At 35.6% G+C, this 24,583-nt stretch overlaps 3 protein-coding genes across 12 annotated transcripts; all 3 read left to right on the forward strand.

Annotated features, from left to right (window-relative positions):
• The first annotated feature begins 9,915 nt into the window (after positions 1-9,915).
• LOC124889562 lies at positions 9,916-10,809 on the forward strand. The gene has a single exon (XM_047401513.1). It carries the CDS (start codon positions 9,916-9,918, stop codon positions 10,807-10,809), a length of 894 nt encoding a protein of 297 aa, XP_047257469.1.
• A 2,077-nt stretch (positions 10,810-12,886) lies between these two features.
• Positions 12,887-13,312, forward strand: LOC107849397 (secreted RxLR effector protein 161-like). The gene has a single exon (XM_016693981.1). It carries the CDS (start codon positions 12,887-12,889, stop codon positions 13,310-13,312), a length of 426 nt encoding a protein of 141 aa, XP_016549467.1.
• Positions 13,313-14,428: 1,116 nt separating this feature from the next.
• LOC107850491 (protein SUPPRESSOR OF K(+) TRANSPORT GROWTH DEFECT 1) lies at positions 14,429-24,202 on the forward strand. Of its 10 annotated transcripts, none has more exons than XM_016695051.2 (10): positions 14,429-14,719; positions 17,017-17,147; positions 17,958-18,535; positions 20,281-20,386; positions 20,837-21,035; positions 22,165-22,236; positions 22,322-22,396; positions 22,489-22,587; positions 22,737-22,892; positions 23,770-24,202. In XM_016695051.2, exons 3-10 carry the CDS (start codon positions 18,067-18,069, stop codon positions 23,893-23,895), a joined length of 1,302 nt encoding a protein of 433 aa, XP_016550537.1. In that variant the 5' UTR covers positions 14,429-14,719; positions 17,017-17,147; positions 17,958-18,066; the 3' UTR covers positions 23,896-24,202. The 10 variants fall into 10 exon arrangements, with proteins under 10 accessions (XP_016550537.1, XP_016550542.1, XP_047256797.1 ...); XM_047400839.1 differs by having other exon boundaries at positions 14,551-14,719; positions 17,961-18,535; XM_016695050.2 differs by lacking the exon at positions 14,429-14,719 and adding an exon at positions 15,144-15,530.
• Positions 24,203-24,583: the final 381 nt, after the last annotated feature.

The following is a 24,583-nucleotide window of genomic DNA, read 5'->3' on the forward strand; positions in this document are numbered from 1 at the left end:
TGTTCTTAAATTATTATATGTAGTCTGCTCATGATTTTATACTGGAACCTTTTAATGGTAAGCCCAAATACAAAATGATTTGTTAACGATAAGAATATGAGCAAAGACAAATAATAATCGAGAATAAAATTGCAAATAATATGTGAATATCAAATGTTTGAACATAGTGTTGTTTTACTTAACTAAAATCAATTAACATATATTTTGATTATATTGAATTACTTATTTAATCATAACAAATCATATTAATTGAATATAAACACTTAGTATGAGCTCTTGATGCAAATAAATTTTTATCGTTACCATATGCTTTAATAATTTTGACAAGAATAACTATCGAACAAAGAAAACAAAATATATCATAGAAACATCAGCAGTATGTGTTATTGAAGAAAAAGTAAAGAGAAATGAAGGAAATTCTACGTCTATTTCTTCTATTTACTTTTGTATTCTGTACATGTATTTATACCGCTGAAAAAGAGTCCAATTGTAATCAAACTATACATCTACCTATTTTCCTATTGGTTGAGAATAACTCATATATATCTAATTAAATACAAAATAAAACAAAAGAAGAAATGTTATAAATGTATTTACATTATAGTGAATGTCTATCAAGATCTAATTTGATATTTATTAGGATTTGAAGTATCCGTCTTTTACTCAGACTAGGAGTAAATTTCCCCTATAAATAGAGGGTTTTGTTCATTGTATTTACAATCTTATGATCTCTATCCCTCAAGAGAAGAAATAAGAATTACTCTCTCTATTCTCTCTACTCTTCTTCTTTATTCTTTCTTATTTTATAACACGTTATCGCACGAGACTCTGCCAAATAAGGTGAGATTATAAATCTAAAGGTCAAGGTTCGTAATTCCTTATGTTATTTGTATTTTTCTATTAATGATATAATTATTGTTGGATTTGAGGAAAAATAATTGGTTTGGCTCTACCAAATAAGGTGAGATTATAAATCTAAAGGTCAAGGTTAGTAATTTCTTGTGTTATTTGTATTTTTCTATTAGTGATATAATTATTGTTAGATTTGAGGAAAAATAATTGGTTTGGAACCATTTATATTTTAAATTTATTCCTCAAGAACAATATTATCAAAAAAGATGATAATATGTTGGGTTCAAGTCCCATCGATTCATGCCTAAGACACTTTTATATGGATCAAATATTGAGTTTGAATCTCAATACACCATATTGATGATATTGTGATGGCTAAGGCAAAACAATGGGTGTTTGATGAAAAGTTTAAAATTCGACCCATTGAATATGATTCATTCCATGAAGTGAATGTGGTAGCAATATATGATAAGTCTGAAATATAACAACTTACTTCATTCTTGAGGTGTATGAGGTAGCAGTGCATAATATGTCTGAAAGAAGGCAAGTGATTGAATGCACGAATATACACGTGGAGGAACAATATGATAATGATCATCAAAAGTGATGATATTTTCACACACTTATATGATTATAAGATATGCTAGAGAAAAATTCTCTACATTATATGTATGCCTCGATTTGCTTCTGAAGTAGCAAAATCTTGAAAGAGGTTATAAGCTATCATAATTTAATAGGCTTAAGGCACGATTATATTCCATTCTGGGTATGAGAAACTTATTAATGCAAACATGCACTTGATTGTGATTGTATAACAACTCACCTCCAAAAGAGGTTGAATAATTTTGAAATCTACTTCTAAAGTAGTAAATCTGAAACTTATTCATGTAATAGTAAATCTAAAATTTACTAAAGAAAAAGTACATGTCATGGTAAACTTGGAGTTTACTAGAATAAAAGTTCATAAATTGATATGAACGATTATGGCATCTCGAAGATGTGCATGTATTGAAGAACTAGAAGATTCTTCAAAAATTGTTTATGTCGTTTGTTCTCATGACAAGTTGGTTGGACCAACTAATATTGAGATTGGATCCCTTCAAATCTGAAAATTTATTCAAAATTTTGAATGGTGCGATTTAGCAACTTGAGGTTGAGCAAGGTGAATGATCTGGATGAATTACGACTTCGGTATTATGAGAGATCAGCCATATACAAAGAAATAATAAAGTTGTACCATGTCAAAAAGATCGAGAAGAGAAAATTCAAACCTGGTAATTTGGCCTTGTTATACAATTCAAGACTGTGTTTGTTTCCTAGCAAGATGATATCAAGATAGACTGGATCATTCACTATGGTTAAGTTATTCCCAAATGGTGCTATTGAGATAAAGCGTGATGGTGATGTCCCATTTAATGTGAACAGGCAGTAAGTGGAACCGGGACAGGATCCCCAGTCAAAATCGCAGAAAGCCACGAGCTCAATCGAAGGTAAAGTTGAGAAAAATGAACCTTGGCCAGGAGCTAATTTGAGGTACCGAATAACTCTGAGTACTGCCAAAAAATAAGGAAGTCTTGGCTGCTGCATATACTGGCTCAAATGTTACACAGCAAAAGATAAATCTAGCCAGGTATTGATACGGGCACGGTCATGAAGATGGGCGTACATGAGCATGCATGGAATCAAGCCGAGGGAGTGTACAAGTTGAAATATGAAGAGGCCTTTGGACACAACAAAGCCGCCCCTACATACACTCCAAGGGCTCCTCTTTTGCTCCCTTCATTACGGGCATTTTGGACATTTCACTCTATGTTGTAATTAATAAGTCTATAAATAGACTAGTATTAGGTCTTTATTTCTTTAGTTGTTGAATGATATTGTAACACATTTTGGAACACCTTTCTTCTCTCTATGGAGAGTGTAGCATCTTAGTTTAGGGCTTGAAAAATCCACCAAAACCTTGGTGCTTGAGTGGTTCACGCCCTCTTGTGTCATTGTAAGAGTGTAGGAGTTGCTTTTTATATCTATTAAGGGTCTTAGTGTTTGAAATACACTTAGGTTCTTAGTTCTTGTAAGAGTTGATGTCTCACTACCTATCTTTACTTCTTGTAATTGTTTGTTGTTATTATTAGTGAAACCATTGGTTCTTGTTATATTTGTTGTTACTCCTTTTGTTCATCTCGTGTAGTAGCTTCCTTGGTGTGATTTCTCATTGTTATTGTTGAGTTGATGGCTGGTTTGTTACCAAAAGGAGGTCTTACGGGTTGTGTCTCCTCTTTGGGTATTGTGTTCTCTTCTTGTTTTTGTGTTTTGTATCGTGTTTCCATGCTGTGATTTGATTCCGCTATCATTTGATATTTGAGCTTGTGGTTGATTTTGTTCCAACAAAATCAATCTTGGGCTAGCTCACTTGAAAAAAAAAAGTAAAAATTGTTCTTGGCCGAAAGTTGTGTTCTTGTTGTCTTGGCCAAGACTTGTGTTTTGAGTCTAGATCTAGGAGTATTCCATGAGTCTTGAGTGTCTTTAGTGTTGGTTTCTTCTTCCGTAACACTAATAGAGTCAAGATCCAAGTTGAACTTCTTCTTGTGTTGTGTTTGTGCGGATTCAAAGGGTTGGTTGTGTGTTGGTTTGTTATAGTTGTGAATCCGAGATTTGGAGGTGTGTTGTTGGTTAGTTGTTGTTGTGAATCCGAGATTTAGAGGTGTTGATTGGATTTGTTGTTGTGTATTTGTGTTTGAAAGAGGTGTTATTATTGTTGGGAGGTTCAACTTGAACCTTGGTCTTCAAATCTTGTTGAAGATTCTTGGTGTTCTTGGCCAATCTTCATGTCTTGTGACAAGAAGAACCTTCAATAAGTAGTGTTTGATCTTAAGACCAAGTGAAAGAGTGTAGTCTTTCTTGTTTGTCTTGAAACAAGTTCCAAAACTGTACCAAAGTAGTAAGGGACAAAATACCTTTCAAAGGGACTAGCTACCAAAAAGGAGTAAGGGGGCTTTTCAAGACTAGCCAAAAGAGGAAAGAGCCAACCACCTTTCAAAAAGGTGTTTTGCCCAAAAGGTTCAAAGAGAGTCAACCTATTTTGAATGTGAAAAAGGCTCCAAACTTGTGTCTTTCCCTCCAAAACTGAAATTACTCTTCCACAAATTGAAAGTTGGACAAAATTCCAAGTTGGAAAAACAATAATTTTCAAGATTCACTACCAACCCAAGGCTGCCACGTCACTATAAGGACTGCCACATCACCCTTTTTTGTACAACTAACTTGTTTATGTTTTGTAGGTAACTTCTTGGCTACAATGGATAACAATGCTCTTAGTGCTATCTTGGCCGGGATTAAAACTCTTTCCCATGGAATGGCTAGAATGAATACGGATTTTGATAGATTAAACTCGAATATGGCATCAATGAAAGGTGATATGTCAACTATGAGTGAGAGGTTGGATCGTATGGAGAGTCGAAGGAACTCTCGTGCTTCTACTCCTGAAACTTTACATCCAACAATCAATCCTCCAAGACCACCACCAAAATGTCATAAGCCAAGTTTCCAATTACCCTCAAAACCGCGACCTAAGTAGGCCACCTACCTCGCAAATTGATCAAGTCCAACAAGAAGGACTTGGAAACCAAATGCCTCTACTAAAACCGAACTCTTCCATCCAAGCTCCAAAACCAAACTCTCTCGTCCAAGCTCCACAATCGAAGCTCCACTTCACCAAATCAATCCTCTCAACCGAAGATCCACTTCCCCAAAGCCAAGATATCCATGTAGAGGTATATAATAGAGAAGGACATGAAGAATATGGAGTCTTTGATGATGCTTATATGATGGAGGACGAATTAAGAGAAAGATGTAGGGATCAACAAGGAACCCGCCACCAAGTAAAGATATGGGAATTGAGGCGTATGAGATTGAGGGAAAATCTCAATATGGAGAGGAAGCCGAGGTGAAAAATAAAGATGGTGGTGAAAACGTTTAGCCGTATGGTGATGCATGTGACATGCCTAATTAAAAGAGAAGATGTTGTGAATTTGAGGTCAAATTCCTCTCAAGATGAAGAGAATGATATGGGCACGATCATGAAGATGGGCCGTGAGCATACAAGGAATCAAGCCGAGGGAGTGTACAAGTTGAAGTGTGAATAGGGCTTTGGACACAATAAAGTTGCCCCTACATACACTCCAAGGGTGCCTCTTTTGCTCCCTTCATTAAGGGATTTTTGGACCTTTCACTCTATGTTGTAATAAGTCTATAAATAGACTAGAATTAGGTCTTTATTTCTTTAATTGTTGAATGATATTGTAAGACACATTTTGGAACACCTTTCTTCTCTTTATGGAGAGTTTAACATCTTAGTTTAGGGCTTGGAAAAGCCACCAAAATCTAAATGAGGGTGATACTAGTGTGGAATCACTAGTGTTGCAAAACTTGGTTTTAAACCTTAGTGCTTGAGCGGTCCACGCCCTCTTGTGTCATTGTAAGAGTGTAGGTGTTACATTTTACATCTATTAAGGGTCTTAGTATTTGAAACACACTTAGGTTCTTAGTTCTTGTAAGAGTTGATGTCTCACTACCTATCTTTACTTCGTGTAATCGTTTGTTGTTGTTATTAGTGAAATCATTGGTTCTTGTTATCTTTGTTGTTACTTCTCTTGTTCATCTCATCTAGTTGTTGTCTTGGTGTGATTTCTCATTGTTATTGTGGAGTTGGTGGCTGGTTTGTTACCAAAAGGAGGTCCTATGGGTTGTGTCTCCTCTTTGGGTGTTGTGTTCTCTTCTTGTTCTTGTGTTTTGTATCTTGTTTCCGTGTTGTGGTTTGATTCTGCTATCAGGTATGAGTAAGAAAATTTAATTTACCAAATAGTCGTCGATAAATTATTGGGTCGGCTAATAACTCACCTTCGTCCATCTTTAATTTTTATGAAGGATCCAAAGGATAAGAAACAGGAGCTGATTTCTGAGAATCAAATTCATCCAGCAATTCCAAAGTAAATTTCCTTTGACTAAGAATAAGTCTATGATTTTTCCTGATAACCTCCATGCCTAAAAAATAATGCACCTCTCCGAGGTCCTTTATTATAAATTCATCATTGAGAAATGACTTAAGAGCATTGAGTTCAACAGGATCATTGTCGGTTAATAAAATATCATCGACATAAACAGCAACAAGTAAAATAGGATTCTCTATATGTTTGAAAAATAAAGAATAGTCATTCAAAGAAGAACTATAACCTTTGAAGTTAAGCGCAGCTGTGAGCCTAGCATACCACTGCCTCGAGGCTTGTTTTAAACCATAAATAGATTTTCTAAGCCTACAAACGAGATTAGGATTAGTAGGTTGCATTCCGGGGGAAATTTCATGTTAACTTTCTCTTGTAGTTCTCCATGTAGAAACACATTATTTACGTCTAACTGATAAATCTCCCAATCATCTTAACGGCTACTGAAAACAGACATCTTATGGCAGTCATCTTAACAACGGGGGAATAAGTCAGTGTTATTGATTCCTTCTCTTTGAATATCTCCTCTTATAACAAGTCTAGCCTTAAGACTCTCAACGGATCCATCAGACTTATGCTTGATTTTGTAAACCCATTTGCAACGAAGAGCTCTATGTCCTACTGGTAATTCCATAACTTCCCCAATGTGATTAGAAAGTAGTGCTTCAAACTCACTTTTCATAGCTTCCTGCCAACCGTGATGCATGGAAGCTTCTGTATAACTAGAAGGTTCCTTAATAGTATAAATTAAGTTTAACATTTGTTGATTAGTAATGGATAGGACAGAGAAGGGAAAAATAGGAGTTTGAATAGGAGCTGCAAAATAAGTATTAGTAAGTGCAGTAAAATGTACTGCATTACAGATAAAATCTTTTAGATAAGCAGGCTTCTGTTGAGTCCGTTCTGATCTAGTGACTTTAGGAGCTGAATGATGGAGTAAAGAAGTAGGAATAGTATCGGTGTGTGAACTAGGAAGAGGTGGAGTTGTAGGAAAAAGAGAACTAGGTGTTGCATTCCCAGGTGACGAAATAGTTAGACTAGAAGATGAAGTATGAACAAGAGGTGAATTTGGTGGTTCAATGCCCTTTGTAGGAGGTTTTGTAGGAGAAATTGGCGCAGTAATAGGATCGCTAGCATAGTGAAAATAATCAGAATATTGTGGGAAAATAGAAATAGAAGGAGACGGAGAAGAATAGGAAAATATATTCTCATGAAAAACTACATCCCTTGAATAAATATTTTTTCTTGTAAGAAGACTCATTACTTTATATCCCTTTTTTCCAGTAGGGTATCCCAAAAATATACCTTTGACAGCTCTAGGTTCCAATTTTTTCCTATGATTGGAAAGAGTTGAAACATAACATAAACGTCCAAAAGTTCTCAAAAAATTATAGGATGGTTTAGTTTTGTGAAGCACTTCGTAAGGAGTGGTGAATTTTAATACTTTTGAGGGAAATCTGTTTATTAAAATAGTAGAAGTAAGAAGAAAATCTCCCCAGAAAGAAGTAGGGACTTGTGATTGATGCATAAGAGCCCTACATGTTTTCAATAAGTGTCTATGCTTTCTTTCTACTATTCCATTTTATTGGAGAGTTCCGACACAAGAAGTTTGATGTAAAATACCTTGAATTTTGAAGAAGTCTGAAATGATGGAACTAGAACCTAATTCTAAAGCATTATCAGATCTAATTATTTTAACTTTAGTATTGAATTGTCTTTCTACCATACTAAGAAAGTGTTTGAGAATGGGAAAAGAATTACTCTTGGTAGTCAAAAGAAATGTCCAAGTTCCTCTACTAAAATCATCAACAATAGTAAGAAAATATTTGAAACCATCGTATGTGCTAGTTTTATATGGACTGTGAATTAATTCAAAGATTGATTTGGTAGAAATAACGCTTGAAGGGAAAGGTAATTCAGTTTGTCTGGCCATTGGACAAATATCACAAGGTAAATTAGCATGAGATTGAAAATTCCAAATAAGTGACTTTATTCTTTTCATTGATGAATAAGATAAGTGGCCTAATCTCTTATGCCACAAATTTACATCAACCTTAGATCCTAAAACATTACAAGAAAAAAAAAGAAACTGCTGAATTAGGAAAGATTGTTGAACTTTGTAAAGCTGGAATACTGAAGATGTCTTGAATGCTAGACTTAGTAGTTGTGGAGTTGGACTTGAGCAGATAGAGACCATTACTACATTCATCAAGAACCAGTGGCCTCTTCATTGAAGGGGTCTGTAAGAAACAATCGGTGGAACAGAAAATTAGTGTGCATTTATATTGAAGGCATAATTTCTCAATAGAAAGAAGATTATAATTGAATTCTGGAACAAAAAAAACATTATGTAAAATAAAATTTGGCAAGATTTGAACATTTCCTTTATGAGTAACCTTTACCTTTTGTGAGTTAGGTAGATTTACTGTTAAAGGTGTGACAAAAGAAGTGAGATTAGAAAAAAGAGAAGCATCAAAAGCCATATATTCTGATGCCCCTGAATCTATGACTCAGGAGTTGAATTTGATATGACTAAAACAAGAAAGAAATTTATGAGCAGGATTAGTTATACCAGAACACACAACATTGTTGGCAGTAACTTCTGAGGGTGTAGCCTCTGATTGACCAATTTTCACTTGTTGGAGAAGATGTAAGAGTTGAGTGAACTGTTCTGGTGAGAGCTGATGATTTTCATTTGTTTCATGTGCATAAAAACCTTGTGAATGATGGGGCTCTATTATGACTACGTTGCTATGAGTTCCTCCTTGAATTTTCTTGGACCTGGTGAACTTGAAATCTGATGGAAAGCCCACAATCGTATAGCACTTGTCTTTAGTATGTCCCAACTTCTTACAATAAGAACAAACAAGGTTATTCTTCTTTAAATCAACTTTTCCTTTTCCTGTATAATCATGATTTTATTCCCTGCAGCTTTATTAACAATCAAAAAAGAGGAAGACTCTCCAGGATATTGATTATTAACATAACTCTCCGGGAGAAAAAGTTTTTCATCTTGGATTAAAAGTGAGTAAGCCATGTTAACATTAGTAAAAGAAGTCATCATCAATATATTTCCTCTAATATGAGAGTAAGAGTCATTTAAACCCATTAAAAATGGATCAATCTTTCATCTTGTATAGACTTAATAATTTTAACTTTTCCTTCACAAGTACAACATACATTAGTATTTAAAGTGTCTAGTTCATCCCAAAGTCTTTTGATCTTTGTGAAATAACCTGTTATATCACTAGAACCTTGAACCAAGTCACTTAATTCTTTTTGCAGGTGGTATAATTTTGCCCTATTTGACTGACCAAATCTGTCTTCCAAATCTTTCCAAAGGTCTTTGGCAGTCTTAGAGTCAGAAATCTCTTTTGAGAGAGAGTTGAGAAGCCAAGATAGTATTGAAGACTAATTCAATATATGACCTGGTCAAATTTAATTTGTTAGTAGTTTCCTATTTTCTTGGACTGTTAGCAGTCAATGCTGCAGGATGTTTCAGTAGTGGATAGTTGTTGCTTAGTTAGTGGATAACTGACTTAGTGGTTTATTTATTTTGTAAGTCTATATAAAGGCTTGTCTTCAATTGTTTTTAATATGCAGAAAAGTTGAGTTTCAGTATATATTGAGTCCTCTTACTTTCAACCTCTGCTCTTTACATTTTTTGCAGTCTATTGTCCCAATATCTATGGTATCAGAGCCATGGCAAGTAGCAGCAATTCCTCAGGTGTGACACAACCACTCATTCCCATCTTCACGGGAGAAAGTTACGAATTCTGGAGTATTCGTATAAGAACTATACTCAAATCCCAAAATATTTGGGACTTGGTAGAAAGTGGATTTGCAGATCTTAACGAAGGAGATAGACTGCGAAACAACAAGCAAAAAGATGCTAAGGTGTTGGTGTTTATCCAGCAAGCTGTCCATGATAGTATGTTTTTCACAGATTGCGGCAGCAACCACATCAAAGCAGGCTTGGTCCATTCTATAGAAGGAGTTTTAAGGTGATTCAAAGGTCATTATGTTGAGACTCCAATCACTTCTGCGTGACTTTGAAACCTTGATAATGAAAAATGGAGAATCTATTGCTGATTTTTTGTCCAAAACAGTGGCAATTGTCAGCAAAATACGATCTTATGGCGAGAAAGTTACTGACCAGACCATTATGGAAAAAATACTGCGAAGCTCGACTCCAAAATTTGATCATGTAGTTGCTGCGATAGAAGAGTCTAAGGATCTTTCAGTATTTTCCTTTGATGAATTGATGGGATCTTTTCAAGCTCATGAGACGAGACCCAATCTATCTACTGAAAATAATGAAGAGAAGGCTTTCCAGGTGAAGGATGCAACATCTAAGTATGGAGAAAACAATGGTCCAGCAAGCAAAGGCCGAGGAAGAAGAGGATTCCGCGGTGGTCGAGGTCATGGTTATGGAAGAGGCAGAGGAAGGAATGATGGGCAAAAGCAGTCTAATGAGCAAGGTAACAAGAAAAATAGCATTCAATGTAATCACTATCATCGCTATGGGCATATGAGGGCTGATTGCTGGTATATAGATCAGAAAATAAATTTTGCAGCAGGAGAAAATAAGGAAAAGAATTATCTTTGTGCTTGCATTGATACAAACCATAAGCCAATTGATTTATGGTTTGTAGATAGTAGTTGTTCAAATCATATGACAGGCGCCAAATCTTTATTCAAGGAGCTAGATGAGAAGCAAAAGAAAATGGTTCAGCTTTGCAACACAAAAGAGATGCAGGTTGAAGGAAAAGGCACTATGGGTGTTGACACTAGCCACGACAAAGTAAAAATATTAAATAATGTCCAATTTGTACCTGATTTAGGATACAATTTGTTGAGTGTTGGACAACTAATGATTGATGGGCATTCTCTTTGGTTTGATGATGATGCTTGTGTCATTATAAACAAGAAGTCGGGAAAAAGGTTTGCATCACCATGACACCAAACAAGATGTTTCCGCTGGATGTTTTCAATATGGAAAATTTTTCCCTTGCTGCAAGTGCAAAGGATTATTCAAAGTTGTGGCATCTGAGTTACGGTCACCTTAACATAAAAGGCTTGAAATTTTTCGTTGACAAAGGTATGGTTCTTGGACTACCAAAAATTAATTCTATTGAATTGTGTGAAGGATGCATTTATGGAAAACAAACTAGAAAATCTTTTTTAGTTGTAAAGGCTTGCAGGGCTTCAAAATGTCTTGAATTGATACATGCTGATTTATGTAGACCTATGCATACTACATCTTTTGGTGGTAGTCATTATTTTATACTCTTTACTGATGATTATAGTCACATGAGTTGGGTCTATTTATTGGAAAGCAAATCAGAAATATTTCAGAAATTCAAGCAATTCAAAACCATGGTTGAGAAACAAAGTGGTATGTCCATCGAAACCTTTCGCACTAATAGAGGCGGTGAATTCTTATCCAAGGAATTTAATTTTTTTGGTGAAGAAAGTGGCATCCACAGGGAGCTAACAACACCTTATACTCTGGAGCAAAATGGTGTCGCTGAGCGGAAAAATCACACTGTTGTGGAGATGACAAGAAGCATGTTGCAAGCAAAGGGACTTCTGAATCATTTTTGGGCTGAAACTATGGCAACATCAGTCTATTTATTGAATATGTCTCTCACAAAGGTTGTTCTAAATCAAACTCCATTTGAAGCTTGGCGGGGTAGAAAACCATCTGTAAGCTATTTAAGAATTTTTGGTTGTATTGCTTATGCTTTGATAAATTCTCAATTCCCTCATAAGTTGGATGAAAAATCTGAAAAGTACATTTTTATTGGTTATTGTACACAATCCAATGCATATAGATTGTATAACCCCCTTAGTAGAAAGATTTTAATAAGAAGGGATGTAGTATTTGATGAAACGGCAAGCTGGAATTGGAGTGGAAGCAATGGTAAGATGCAAGAGCAGATTCCTATGCCGACTGGAATCACTTTTGATGGAATTCAACCACCAAATGCTACAGCTACAGCAATGGTTCATCTACAACTTCTCCGAATTCATCTTCTTCAACTTCACCGAGCAAAAACACTTCATCTACAACCCTTGAAGAGTCTCCAGATGAGCCAAATCCATTAAGAAGATCAACAAGGCTTGCAAAGCCGAATCCCAAATATGCTAATGACATGTATACATCTTGTCAATTTTCTTTTGTTGTTTCAGATCCTATACATTATGGAGAAGCAGCTGAAAAGGAAGAGTGGCGGAGGGCGATGCAAGAAGAGATAAATTCTATCAAAAAGAATGGCACATGGGAGATGGTGGGATTATCGAAAGACAAAAATGCAATCGTCTTGAAGTGGGTCTACAAGACAAAGTTCGTAGCGGATGGGAGCCTGCAGAAGTATAAAGCTCACCTTGTGGCAAAAGGATATACGCAACAATATGGTATTGATTTTGAAAAAACATTTTCTCCAGTTGCTCGGTTTGAAACTGTTAGACTTGTTCTAGCATTGGCTGCCCAGTCACAATGGCTAGTTTATCGATTTGATGTCAAGTCGGCATTTCTTAATGGAGACTTACAAGAAGAGATCTATGTAGCTCAACCAGAAGGTTTCATAAAGAAGGGCGATGAAACAAAGGTCTACGAGCTAAAAAAGGCATTATATGGTTTGAAGCAAGCCCCTCGAGCATGGTATAGCAAAATCGATGGATATTTTCAGACAAAGGGATATATGAGAAGTGAGAATGAACCCACATTGTATGTAAAGAATAAAGGTATTGATTTCATCATTGTTTGCCTTTACATTGATGATATCATTTATACTAGCTCTTCTATTTCTCTTGTAGATGAATTCAAGTGGCAAATGATGAATGAGTTTAAGATGTCAGATATGGGTTTATTACATTACTTTCTTGGCCTTGAAGTCCATCAAGTTGAAGATGGAATATTTCTTTCACAAGGAATATAACAGGGACCTTCTCATTAAATTTGGTTTGCTTAATTACAAGTCTGCACACCTATGAATATTGGTGAAAAATTGTAGCTTAATGATGGAGCAGAGATGGATGATGCTAGAAGTTTCAGAATCCTAGTTGGAGGATTGATTTACCTAACCCACACTCGCCCCGATATTGTATTCTCTGTTGGTGTCATTTCCAGGTTCATGCAACAATCTTCAAAGGTTCATTTTGGAGCAGCAAAAAGGGTTCTGCGTTATATCGCTGGAACTATGGATTATGGTATTTGGTATTCACAAGTTTCTAATTTTAGATTATGTGGGTTCACTGATAGTGACTATGTGGGTTCGTTGGATGATAGACAGAGCATTTCAGCTCATGTTTCCACTCTAGGTTCAGGTGTGGTGACTTGGAGTTCAAAGAAGCAAGCTACAACAACGTTGTCAACCTTAGAAGCTGAGTACTTCGCAGCAACTTCAGCAACTTATCAAGCCATCTGGCTTAGAAGGATGTTAGCAGAACTTCTATAAGCAAGAAAGTGCAACAGAGATATACTGTGACAACAATGCATCGATCGCCATGACAAAGAATCCAAGTTTTCACAGCAGAACTAAACACATTGATGTCGACTTCCATTTCATTCGCGATTTGGTAGCAAAAGAGGAAATAATAGTGAAACATTACAGCACTCATAAGCAATTAGCTGATATACTGACGAAATCTTTGGCAGTAGATAAGTTTATTTATTTGAGGGCTTTGCTTGGTGTCTGTAACGTTGAATTAAGGGGAAGTATTGAAAACTAATTCAATATATGACCTGGTCAAATTTAATTTATTAGTAGTTCCCTATTTTCTTGGACTGTTAGCAGTCAATGCTGCAGGATGTTTCAATAGTGGATAGATGTTGCTTAGTTAGTGGATAAGTGACTTAGTGGTTTATTTGTTTTGTAAGTCTATATAAAGGCTTGTCTTCTATTGTTTTTAATATACAGAAAAGCTGAGTTTCAGCATATATTGAGTCCTCTTACTTTCAACCTCTGCTCTATACGTTTTTTGCAGTTTATTGTCCCAATAGATAGGACCATATCGTTGCACCTACTCCAAAGTTTAAACTTCGGAGCATCAACAGAAGATGCGACACAAGATCCATCAATGAAACTTAGCTTATTTTTGGCGAATAGGGCAATGAGGACAGACCTACGCCAGCCTCTGTACCCTTTGCCATCAAAAGTAGAATTAACCAAGTTCATATCTGGATAATCTGAAGAATGTAGGTAGTAAAGATTACTGGAATCCATTATGTGGATTCAATACTCTTACTTCCAGATGATTCATCAATTCCCATTGGAAAAAAAAATGTGAAAATACAAAATTAAAAGAAGAACAAGAAATGAAGAGAAATTAAACAACTTGCTCTAATACCATGAAGAAAAAATAAAGAGAATTGAAGGAAATTGTACGTCTATTTCTTCTATTTACTTTTGTATTCTGTACATGTATTTATACAACTGAAAAAGAATCCAATTGTAATCAAACTATACATCTATCTATTTTCCTATTGGTTGAGAATAACTCATGTATATCTAATTAAATACAAAATAAAACAAAAGAAGAAAAATATATTTACAAAAAAGAATTGTCCAACTTTTCTTTACGTAGGGTCTTCTACACGTGACTTTTTAATTTGTATCATGTTCCTCAATTTCTTTTCTTTGCTCAGCATATTCATTTCTTCTTCTTCTTCAGTGTAGTCTTCTTCGAGCTTTGAAATACCAACAGTTATCAATATAATTTTTACTAAATAAATTATTTGATTTGATATAAATAAAAAATTCACCTTAAATTATATGAAAAACAATTTCCTATCAACCACAAATCTGAAAATTGGTTAGAAATTTTCTTTTCTTGGAAAGAAGTTCATCGACCGTAGATAGGAGGTAAGAGTTTGGTAATTGGCAATGATCGTGTGTTTCGAGTAAATCAATTGTAGTATTATTTTGTGGTGGTCACGTTATTGTTATTATCTATTGTTTTGGTACTTCTCATTGTTTATTATTGTTATATAACATCGATTTCTAACTTATTTTATCTTGAGTCGGGAGTTATCAGAAATATTCTCTCTACCTCACTCGAGATAGTGATATGCAGAGGCAAAGTCAAAATTTTTACTAAAGGGATCCAAAATTTGAAGATAAACTACTTGAATGGAGTTCAACATCTACAATCTATACGTAAAAAATTAATTTTAATCATATATAAATAGTTTAATTTACATCGAAAAAGGTCCAGAATCCCTGACCAAAGACTCTCCGCCCCTAGTGATATAAAGTGCGTATATTCTACTCTCGTCAAACCTCATTTCAATACAATAGATATTTTGTTGTTGTAGTAAGCTCATCAACCTCCAAATCACAAAAGGGGGGAAATAGCAACAATTTTTTATTTTTTTTAAAAAAAAAAAAGAAGGAAAAAAATTAAAAAGGATAAAAACAATTTTTTTTTTCTAAAAAAAAAAAAAGGAAAAGGAAAGGAGGAGGAATTGCCAGAGTGATTTTTCTGGAATTTGTGATTTGGAAGTTGACACTTTGACAACACCAAATTCCAACTCCAAACTAAAATTCCTTCTCCCAATTTTCCAATTTTACCATATTATTATCTATAAACTAAAATTTGACGTTGAAAATTTTCAAGATTCTTTTTTTTTTATTATTTTCTTTGGAGCTGCTGTGCAATTTTGCTGAATTTCAGGTTTGTTTGATTTGATTTCCCTCAATTTCAAATACCCTTTTCATAATTTGTTCTTGATTGACCTTTACATATATTACTTATATTGATCTTGAAGACTAGAATTTTAGATTTAATTCATCAGTTATATATATGTGTCGGTTTCTTGAATTATTGAGGTAGTTCTATACTGGGTTGTGTTTATGTTGATCAGATGTAGAAGGGATTGTTGTTTTATTGGAAAAAATAGCTAAAAGATAAAAACTTGGTATGTGGGGTGTGTTGATTTTGAAGAAATAGTTGAAATATAAGAAATTGATTTTTGATTGAGGAAGAAATATTATGTTCAAACTGATTTGTAATGTTTTTACTTGCGTTGAGGGTCTATTGGAAATGGTATCTATGGGGATAAGGTTTGTGTATACACTACCTGCCCAAGCGCCACTTGTGGAATTAATTATTCAAAATTGGGCTTGGTTTCAATATTCAAACTAGAATTGATGATTGGTCGAATCGAGTTATATAAGTCGGTTTCTTGAAATGTTTGAGGTATTTCTAAACTGCGGTTTGATGATTTTGAAGAATAGTTGAAATATAAGAAATTGATTTCTGGTTGAGAAAGAACTATCTTGTCCGAACTGCATTGTAATGTTTTTACTTGAGTTGAGGCTCTATTGGAAATGGTATCGATGGGGGTAAGGTTTGTGTATACACTACCTGCCCAAACACCACTCGTGGGATTAGTTGTTGAATATTGAGCTTGGTTTCAATATTCAAACTAGAATTGATGATTGATCGAATCGAGTTATATATGTTGTTTACTTGAAATATTGAGGTATTTCTATAATGGGTTTTGTGGATTTTGATTAGATGCAAAAGGAATTGTTGATTTTTTGGAAGAAATAGGTAAAAAATGAAAACTTGGTGTCTGGAGTGTGTTGATTTTGAAAGAAATAGTAGATATATAAGAAATTGGTTTCTTATTGAGGAAAAAAGTTGTTGTTTGTTTTCCTTTATCGAACTGATTTATAGTTCTTTACTTGAGTCGACTGTCCATCGGAAATGGTCAATGTTTTTCCTTGAGTCGAGGGTCTATCTGAAATGGTCTCTACCTCACAAGGTAGGGGTAAGATCTGCATACACACTAGCCTCCCCAAATCCCACCACTTGTAGGATTATAGTGGGTATGTTGAAGATTGAACTTGGTTTCATATTTCAAACTAGAATATAAGATTTAATCCATCAGTTATATATGTTGATTTCTTGAAATATTTTGACATATTTCTGAACTGGTTTTCGTTTATTTTGATCTAATGGTAAAGGGGTTGTTTCTTTTCTGGAAGAAATAGCTAAAAAATGAAAACTTGGTGTGTGGGGTTTGTTGATTTTGAAGAATAGTCGAAATATAAGAAATTGGTTTCTGATTGAGGAAAAAAAATCTTGTTGTTTTCCTTGCTCTCATTTGTTTTCCTTTTTCTAACTGCGTTGCAATGTTTTTACTTGAACCAAGGGTCTATCGGGAACGGTTTTTCTACCTCACAAGGTAGGGTAAGGTCTGCGTACACAATACCCTCTCCAGATCACACTTGTGGAATAGGTCTGCGTACACACTACCCTCTCCAGATTGCAGTTGTGGAATAGGTATGCGTACACACTACCCTCTCCTGATCGCACTTGTGGAATAGGTCTGCGTACACACTACCCTCTCCATATCGCACTTGTAGGATTACTGTGGATATGTTATTGTTGTTGGTTTGGGGAAAGAATTTGGAAGAGTGAACTTGGTTTCAGATTGATTGAATCAATTTTTTTCTTTTTTTGGCAATTGGTAACTGTTTCTATTTCTAAAAATCAGTACATGGGTTGTACTGAAAACCATATTTACATAAGGAACTCTAAAGATGCTGTCCCTCCCTATAATTTGTCTTAGGACATCAATGATAGAGATAGTATCGTTAGAGTATGTCTGAGTATGTCTGATTACACCAAAAACACAAAGTTAAGATACAACTCTGTTTGATTTGCTGCATATTACTCTCCGTGTTCTCAAAAACTCTTAAGATTCCTCTCTTTCCATATAGTCCACCATATAGCAGCAGGAATGATCAAATCAAATTATATATGTTGTTTACTTGAAATATACAGATATTTTCTGAATTTGCTTTCTTTGATTTTGATCATATGCAACTAAGGTTGTTGTTTTTCGAAAAACATAGTTAAAACGGACAATCTTGTTGTTCCTGCTTGTTGCTACTATCGTCTTTTTCATTTGTTTTTGAGCCGAGGGTCTATTGGAAACAACCTCTCTACCTTCTCAAGTAAAGGGTAGGGTATGTGTATACCCTACTCTCCCCTGACCCTACCTGTGGGATTACAGTGTGTTTGCTGTTGTTATTTGTACAGTTAAAAATAACAACTTGGTTTCTTGACGGAGTTGTTTTTGGTGAACAGAAGATCGTACGGGAAGTAAGACCTAGGGAGGATTGAGGTATAGTTTGTTGAATGTGGGCGTGTTAAAAGTTTAAAGCTCTGAAATCTGCATGAGGTTTGTGATTAGAAGATGTATAGCAATTTCAAGGAGCAGGCAGTAGCTTATGTGAAGCAAGCAGTTGAGGAAGATAATGCTGGAAATTATCCAAAGGCTTTCTCTCTCTATATGAATGCTTTGGAGTATTTTAAAACTCATCTGAAATATGAGAAGAATCCCAAGATTAAGGAAGCAATTACCCAGAAGTTTGTGGAGTATTTGAGGAGGGCTGAGGAGATTCGTGCTGTTCTTGACGAAGGAGGTGGTGGACCGACGTCCAACGGAGATGCTGCTGTTGCATCACGCGCCAAGTCAAAGCCAAAGAATGGAGGAGGAGAGGGTGATGATTCAGAGAATGTAAAGTTAAGAGCTGGACTTAATTCCGCTATTATAAGGGAAAAGCCTAATGTGAAGTGGAATGATGTAGCAGGACTTGAGAGTGCCAAGCAGGCATTGCAGGAGGCTGTTATACTGCCGGTTAAGTTTCCTCAGTTTTTCACTGGTTAGTCCTCCACTTTTCATTTCTGTGTTTTTGTACATATATTAGTTTCAAAATTGTTATAAAGAAGTGAACTAAGGTTTAAAGATGCCGTATGATTCCTCTGGCTCTGTGAATTCAGATACAGTGATAGGACCCCGGAACGACACATCATTTTTGTTGCTGCAATTTTCTCCCCAATGCTTTTTGCTTTGAAATTGCAAGTGAAGATTCTGTTGGTGAAACACTAACTAACATAATTACTCGGTCTCTGTAATGAGAAGGAACTTGCGTGAGCTATTAATAACTATTTGTCTCATAATATTTTGTCTAACAAGGATCAATATATTATCTAATTAACTGGATTAATCGGATGAAAAATACCAAGATTACCTTTGATTAATGGGATGGATGGTACCATCAGCCACCAGAACAATAACTTATGATTGGCTTCATAATAAGCGACACTATTTAAAGCATTGTCTAAAATGCTTGACACTAATAAAAGCAACCAAATAAAAGCTTATTAACACTAAAGCCTGGAGTTTTAAAGAAGAAGATCATAAAAACTGAAAAAATGCAGAGTTCAGAGAGGATAAAGTTTTTTGGGTACAATTATTTATTCCAAGTGTCATTTTCTCTGGACAGATTGTACTAGTATGTAATGTCTTCAGTTCAAAGTTATTTTTGGCTTTCAATTTTGTAGCTTGTTTTTTGTTTGTATCACTCTACTGTATTGTCTGTTCTATCTTCCCCATTTATTGTGGATAATATTTTACTTCATAATTTTGGTACACTACTTTCCACCACCTCATCTATATTATTATAATAGGAATGTAAATAAGTGCGGAAGTGTGCCCTTAACTCTCAGAACCATGACAATTTTCCTCTTAAACTAAATTATATTGAAGTAACTTCCCTTTTTGAAACATGTTAAAAATGAGGTCCTGCCATACTATTTCAATCCTCCTTGTCATTTTTTTCCTTCCTCTCCTCTTTCTCTTTCCCTGTCTTCCTCTTTCCAAACAGCATCCACTTGTTGGACCTGCAGTTGGATCTTATATTGGAAAGAGGGAAGAGGGGGAGCAGGAAGAGAGTACATAAGGAAATTAAGAAGCATGAATGGTGAAGGGGGTGAGAGACTTCATGGTTAGACTGAGGCGACCAGTACAGTGGATCTTAGTGGAAACAAAAAAGCAAAAAGAACCTCCAATAGTAGCCTGGACAGGGGGAGTTAGTTGAGGTTAAGAAAAGGTTGGAAGTAGGAGGATGGACAAGATAGCGGAGAAGAATTTGGTAGTTAATGGAGGCTGCCATGGCGGTGGGAGTTGTAAATAGAAGAAAGGAAGGGGAAAATAAAAATGGTAGGTGGTTTTGTATTCCTTGTTTACCTCAATTTTATCTGGGATGTTTCAAGAAAGAGACTGTTAAGCACACTTTTTTAAGAATGAAAATGGACTAAGATATAGTTTAAGGGAAAAGTACCACAGTTGTAGAAAACTTGAGTGATATTTGTTCTCCACAGCTTGGTTTTCCTTTTTGAAATGTAATTATGTGATCAGTTATTCAGTTGCTTTTCTTTTTGAAACCAAGTACTGGGACCACTATCTTCTTTTTCTTCAGTGAACCGAAAAATGGTGAAAAGAGTCATCCAAGTGAGGGATTCCTGATGAGAAGTTGATAACTGTATGAAAATATTACGTAGAAGTCTTTTTTATTCATAGCTCTTTGAGTTAACATTCCTGTTTCACTGTGTACTTTCTTACTAGGCAAGCGTCGACCATGGAGAGCCTTTTTGTTATATGGCCCACCTGGAACAGGAAAGTCATACCTAGCAAAAGCTGTTGCGACAGAAGCAGATTCAACTTTTTTCAGGTAAGACGAAACTGGTATGCGAGATTCAGGTTCTTCTGTGTTCTATTAAACGGAAAAATTTATATGTATTATCAAAATCTTCTTCTTATCCATTTCCCCTTGCACCACTTTGGAACTCTCTACCCATCAAGAAAACATATGCTTTCAATTCCACTTAGTTGGAATGCTTCCTGTGTATCTTAGTATCTGTTATTATTTGAAGTGCAATAACATTGAATTGAAGTAAAAAAAATAAGGACCATATGAAATATATGCTTGTTAATCCGTTCCCCTTCATCACTCTTTCACATTCGAGCATGCAAAGACACACCACCAGGGACAGGAAGAGTTAGACTAGAAATCCATGTTTATTCTACCTAGTATCTTTGAATCCATGTTTATTCTACCTAGTATCTTTGACTTCTTTGAAGAACATAATGGATTTGACAGTATCCTGTTTCGGCTATGCAGTGTTTCTTCCTCAGACCTTGTTTCAAAGTGGATGGGTGAAAGTGAAAAGCTTGTGTCTAATCTATTCCAGATGGCCCGAGAAAGTGCACCTTCAATAGTATTCATAGATGAAATTGACTCCTTATGTGGCCAAAGAGGTGAGGGTAGTGAGAGTGAAGCATCAAGACGTATCAAAACTGAGCTTCTTGTACAGATGCAGGTAAATTATGTTCTGAGGATATATTGGAACTGCTTTCTTGATTCTTTGAGTTCTTATTTTCAACTATTTAGCTACTGGAAGAATGTTTTCCTAAGGAAACTCGTCATAGACTTTTTTCTTTGATCCAATGGTGGAAGGATGACATTATTGAGCAATTTCTAATACGTTGAGAGCATTTTTGACCCTTGTCCATTTATTTTTTAATAGATGGAGTTCAGATTATTTTTAAGCAATTGTGACGGACTTGAGATCTTAGGTTTTTGGTACTTTCCTTGATACCACTACAACCTAGTGGTATGATCATAAACAACACGGGGGCAATTCTTTCAGCTTCCTTTCCTCTTGCCAATTTTTTTCACGCCTTTTTTGTTCTTGACCTTTTCTACTCTACCATATTACATAAAGCCCTTTTTATCATATCATTTCCTACCATTGTTTGCAGTGCATTTTCAGTATTTTGAACCCTTTAACTACTGCAAACTTGTCTTGCATCAGGAACATTTCATTACAGTTATGAAGTTCTCTGTATTCTTGGCAACACTCAGAGCTTGCAAGAATGAGTTTATTTAAGATTATAGAAGGACATGTTTTAAATAACTGGAAATGAACCTTACTCTGTGTGAATTTTTCAATAAGATTTGGACAAATTGAGCAAGAAATAAAAGGAATATTGAGGAGAAAACAGGAAAACCCCAGTTGCTTGAACATAGACTGTACAGCATTTTAGGATATGTCTGCATCTGGAAAGGATAAGTCATGACTTAACAGCTCCACTATGTTTCAAATATTGTAAGATATATCAAAAGGACTTTTAGATCCTTCCTACTTTTTCTCTTTTTAGTTAAATCTTACTACATTTAGATCCATCATGCAATTCTTGGAAATTTTCTGGGGGAAGCATGGTATTATTACCTGTAGGAACTTTTTCATGCATCCTTTCTATTTCCGTTTTTCTTCTATGGTTTACCTATCAATTTCGCAGAACTTCCCGTATTACTTTCTGCTGACTATCTTCACTTCCTGCCAGGGTGTAGGGCACTATGATGACAAAGTTCTTGTAGCTTTTCCTTCTTAATTTCAAAATACTCTTCCATATTGCTTTAGGCTTACTATCTTCAATGCATCTTAGGGTGTAGGGCACGATGATGACAAAAAAGTTCTTGTTCTTGCAGCGACAAACACTCCCTACTCATTAGACCAGGTTAGAAGAACCTTTCAACCCTCTTTAATTTCATGTTTTGCTAGTGTTATTCTCCTTTTTCTGTCTAACAAGTAGCTTTCCCCAGGCCATTAGGCGGCGATTTGACAAAAGAATATACATCCCCCTACCAGATTTGAAGGCAAGGCAGCACATGTTCAAGGTATACGGGAATATTTTAAGCATATCAGGAATCCTCCTAGAGCGATGGTCTCTGGCATTCGATATACTAATCTTATTTACGTTCATGAGCAGGTACATTTAGGAGACACCCCTCACAACTTGACAGAAAGTGATTTTGAGCAACTAGCTCGGAAAACAGAAGGTTTTTCAGGTTCAGACATTTCTGTGTGTGTAAGTATCAGATTTTTAGCTGAAATAGTTTTTGAAGCACTGTTGTGATTTTGTTGAGTACTAGCGGGTCCAATATCCCAAGAAAATCAGTCAGCAATGTTTCTCAAAGGTGTCTGAAGGTGCTCTTTTTCTCTTCTTTCAATTGACAGGTAAATGAAGTCTTGTTTGAACCTGTACGTAAAACTCAAGATGCTGAGTTTTTCATTAAGACTAGTGACGGGTTGTGGGTGCCTTGTGGACCTAGACAACCAGGTGCCATTCAGACTAATATGCAGGAACTTGCTGCAAAAGGCCTAGCTTCAAAGGTAACGATGTAGTCTGCTTCTGGCAGATATGCTGACTAAATTCTGATATTAGTTGTAGTCATGCTTTCTATGATGCTCCCCATATTGTGCAGTGGGTAACTCTCCAAATAAACTGCATACAACATGCAATTGAAATTTGCGTCATACTTGCCACTGCAGATGTGATGGCCTCACAACAAGATTGCAATAAGACATGGCAGAAATCCAAATACTCTTCCTCACACTTAATTTTTACTTCCCCCATAAAAGTTATTTCTGTGGATAATTCCTGTATTCAGATAGGCCATTAGAACAGTCGGCATCCTCTTTTTATGTAACAACTTTTGCGTGTGTGGGTGTGGGTGTGGGTGTGGTGGGGGGTGGGGGGCTTTGACCATAGAAGACAATATCTCAGTTAACTTTGACGAACCCCAACCCCCAGAAAAGTTTCATGGCTAAAATGCATAAAGTTGAGACGATCGGACAATAAATCCAAATTTAGTAAAAGAAGGATGAGTTGAAATTTGCTGTGGAAGTAGATACTGAAAAGCTCCAAGGTATATGCTGTTTGCAAAGTTGCTTATTAAAACTATTAAAAAATTTCATTAGCGAAGCTCTTAAATGGGGAAATTATTCTTCAATGTGGCAATTGAAAGGGCAGTGTAATTTCATCTTTGCATTTCTTGACCCAAGAGATCTGACAACTTCCTGATTATTTGTGATAACCATGTCCAACTTTAGGTCAATTGAGACTCATCGTGCCCCACATTATTATTCTCTGTGAAATGTGTGGCTCTGGTGACCAGCTTTCCCCTAGAGAGCATTTTTTAGGAGCAAATTTCTGCTAATGCAAGATGGTTGTTTGTTGAATACCAATTATTGATTGGTACTGTTGCAGATTACGCCACCACCAATCAGCATAAGGGATTTTGACAGAGTGCTATGGAAACAGAAGCCAACAGTAAGCAAAGCAGATCTTGAGGTGCATGAGAGATTCACGAAAGAGTTCGGTGAGGAAGGATGAAGGCTCTTTGGTTTGCTATAAAATTATGTAACTATTACAGCAGTGAAATATATCAGATTTAGTCATCGCTTCAATAAAACCAAACAGCATGTGATAAAGGGAAATAATCAGTCTTGGTTCTTAATTTAAGGACCATTGAGCTGATGTTTAGTGATTACTGCGTTTGCCTTGTACAGCTTGATGTTAGTTTGTTAAAAAGTATTTTTTGAAATTTTTACGCGTTAAAAGACCATCGTACAATGGTATCAATGTCTCTGATGGAATGAAAGAAATGTTGTTTTTGTATTAACAAGTAGATTGCAGGTTACCCCTTGTTTTTTTTCCTTTCTCCTTTTTCGTTTTCATTTTCAGCCCTTCTACTGTTGTTTGAGGTACATGTAATGAGACTTCTCCCTATAATAGGTGAGATGTGAAGCATTCAGATTAGATGTTTAGATGATTCTGCAGATGGCCATTCATCGATATTTCATGTTAGGCCTTACAACAATTCCATATCATCTCAACACGCGTTTGAAGTGGCGTTTACAGTCTTTTGTGATGATGTTTCTCCTATTTTTCATGAAAAATGACTTACATCATACCAAAAACACCTATTTAAGTAATGTTTTGAGGAATGGGCTTTTGAACCTTTGAGCTGCATTCATATTTCTGAGGGTCTCTACCTCCAAGATAAGAGTCAAGGTATATG

Source organism: Capsicum annuum, chromosome 12 (genome assembly GCF_002878395.1).
Source record: "Capsicum annuum cultivar UCD-10X-F1 chromosome 12, UCD10Xv1.1, whole genome shotgun sequence".
Lineage (NCBI taxonomy): Eukaryota > Viridiplantae > Streptophyta > Magnoliopsida > Solanales > Solanaceae > Capsicum > Capsicum annuum.

What these genes read in the sequence shown, in the direction of transcription:
- LOC124889562 (XM_047401513.1), top strand. Translation starts at nt 9,916, where the DNA reads ATGAAAAATGGAGAATCTATTGCTGATTTTTTGTCCAAAACAGTGGCA.
- LOC107849397 (XM_016693981.1), top strand. Translation starts at nt 12,887, where the DNA reads ATGGATGATGCTAGAAGTTTCAGAATCCTAGTTGGAGGATTGATTTAC.
- LOC107850491 (XM_016695051.2), top strand. Translation starts at nt 18,067, where the DNA reads ATGTATAGCAATTTCAAGGAGCAGGCAGTAGCTTATGTGAAGCAAGCA. An exon ending in GTTTCCTCAGTTTTTCACTG is followed by an intron (nt 18,536 to 20,280) that starts GTTAGTCCTCCA and finishes CTTTCTTACTAG; the next exon opens with GCAAGCGTCGACCATGGAGA. An exon ending in GCAGATTCAACTTTTTTCAG is followed by an intron (nt 20,387 to 20,836) that starts GTAAGACGAAAC and finishes TCGGCTATGCAG; the next exon opens with TGTTTCTTCCTCAGACCTTG.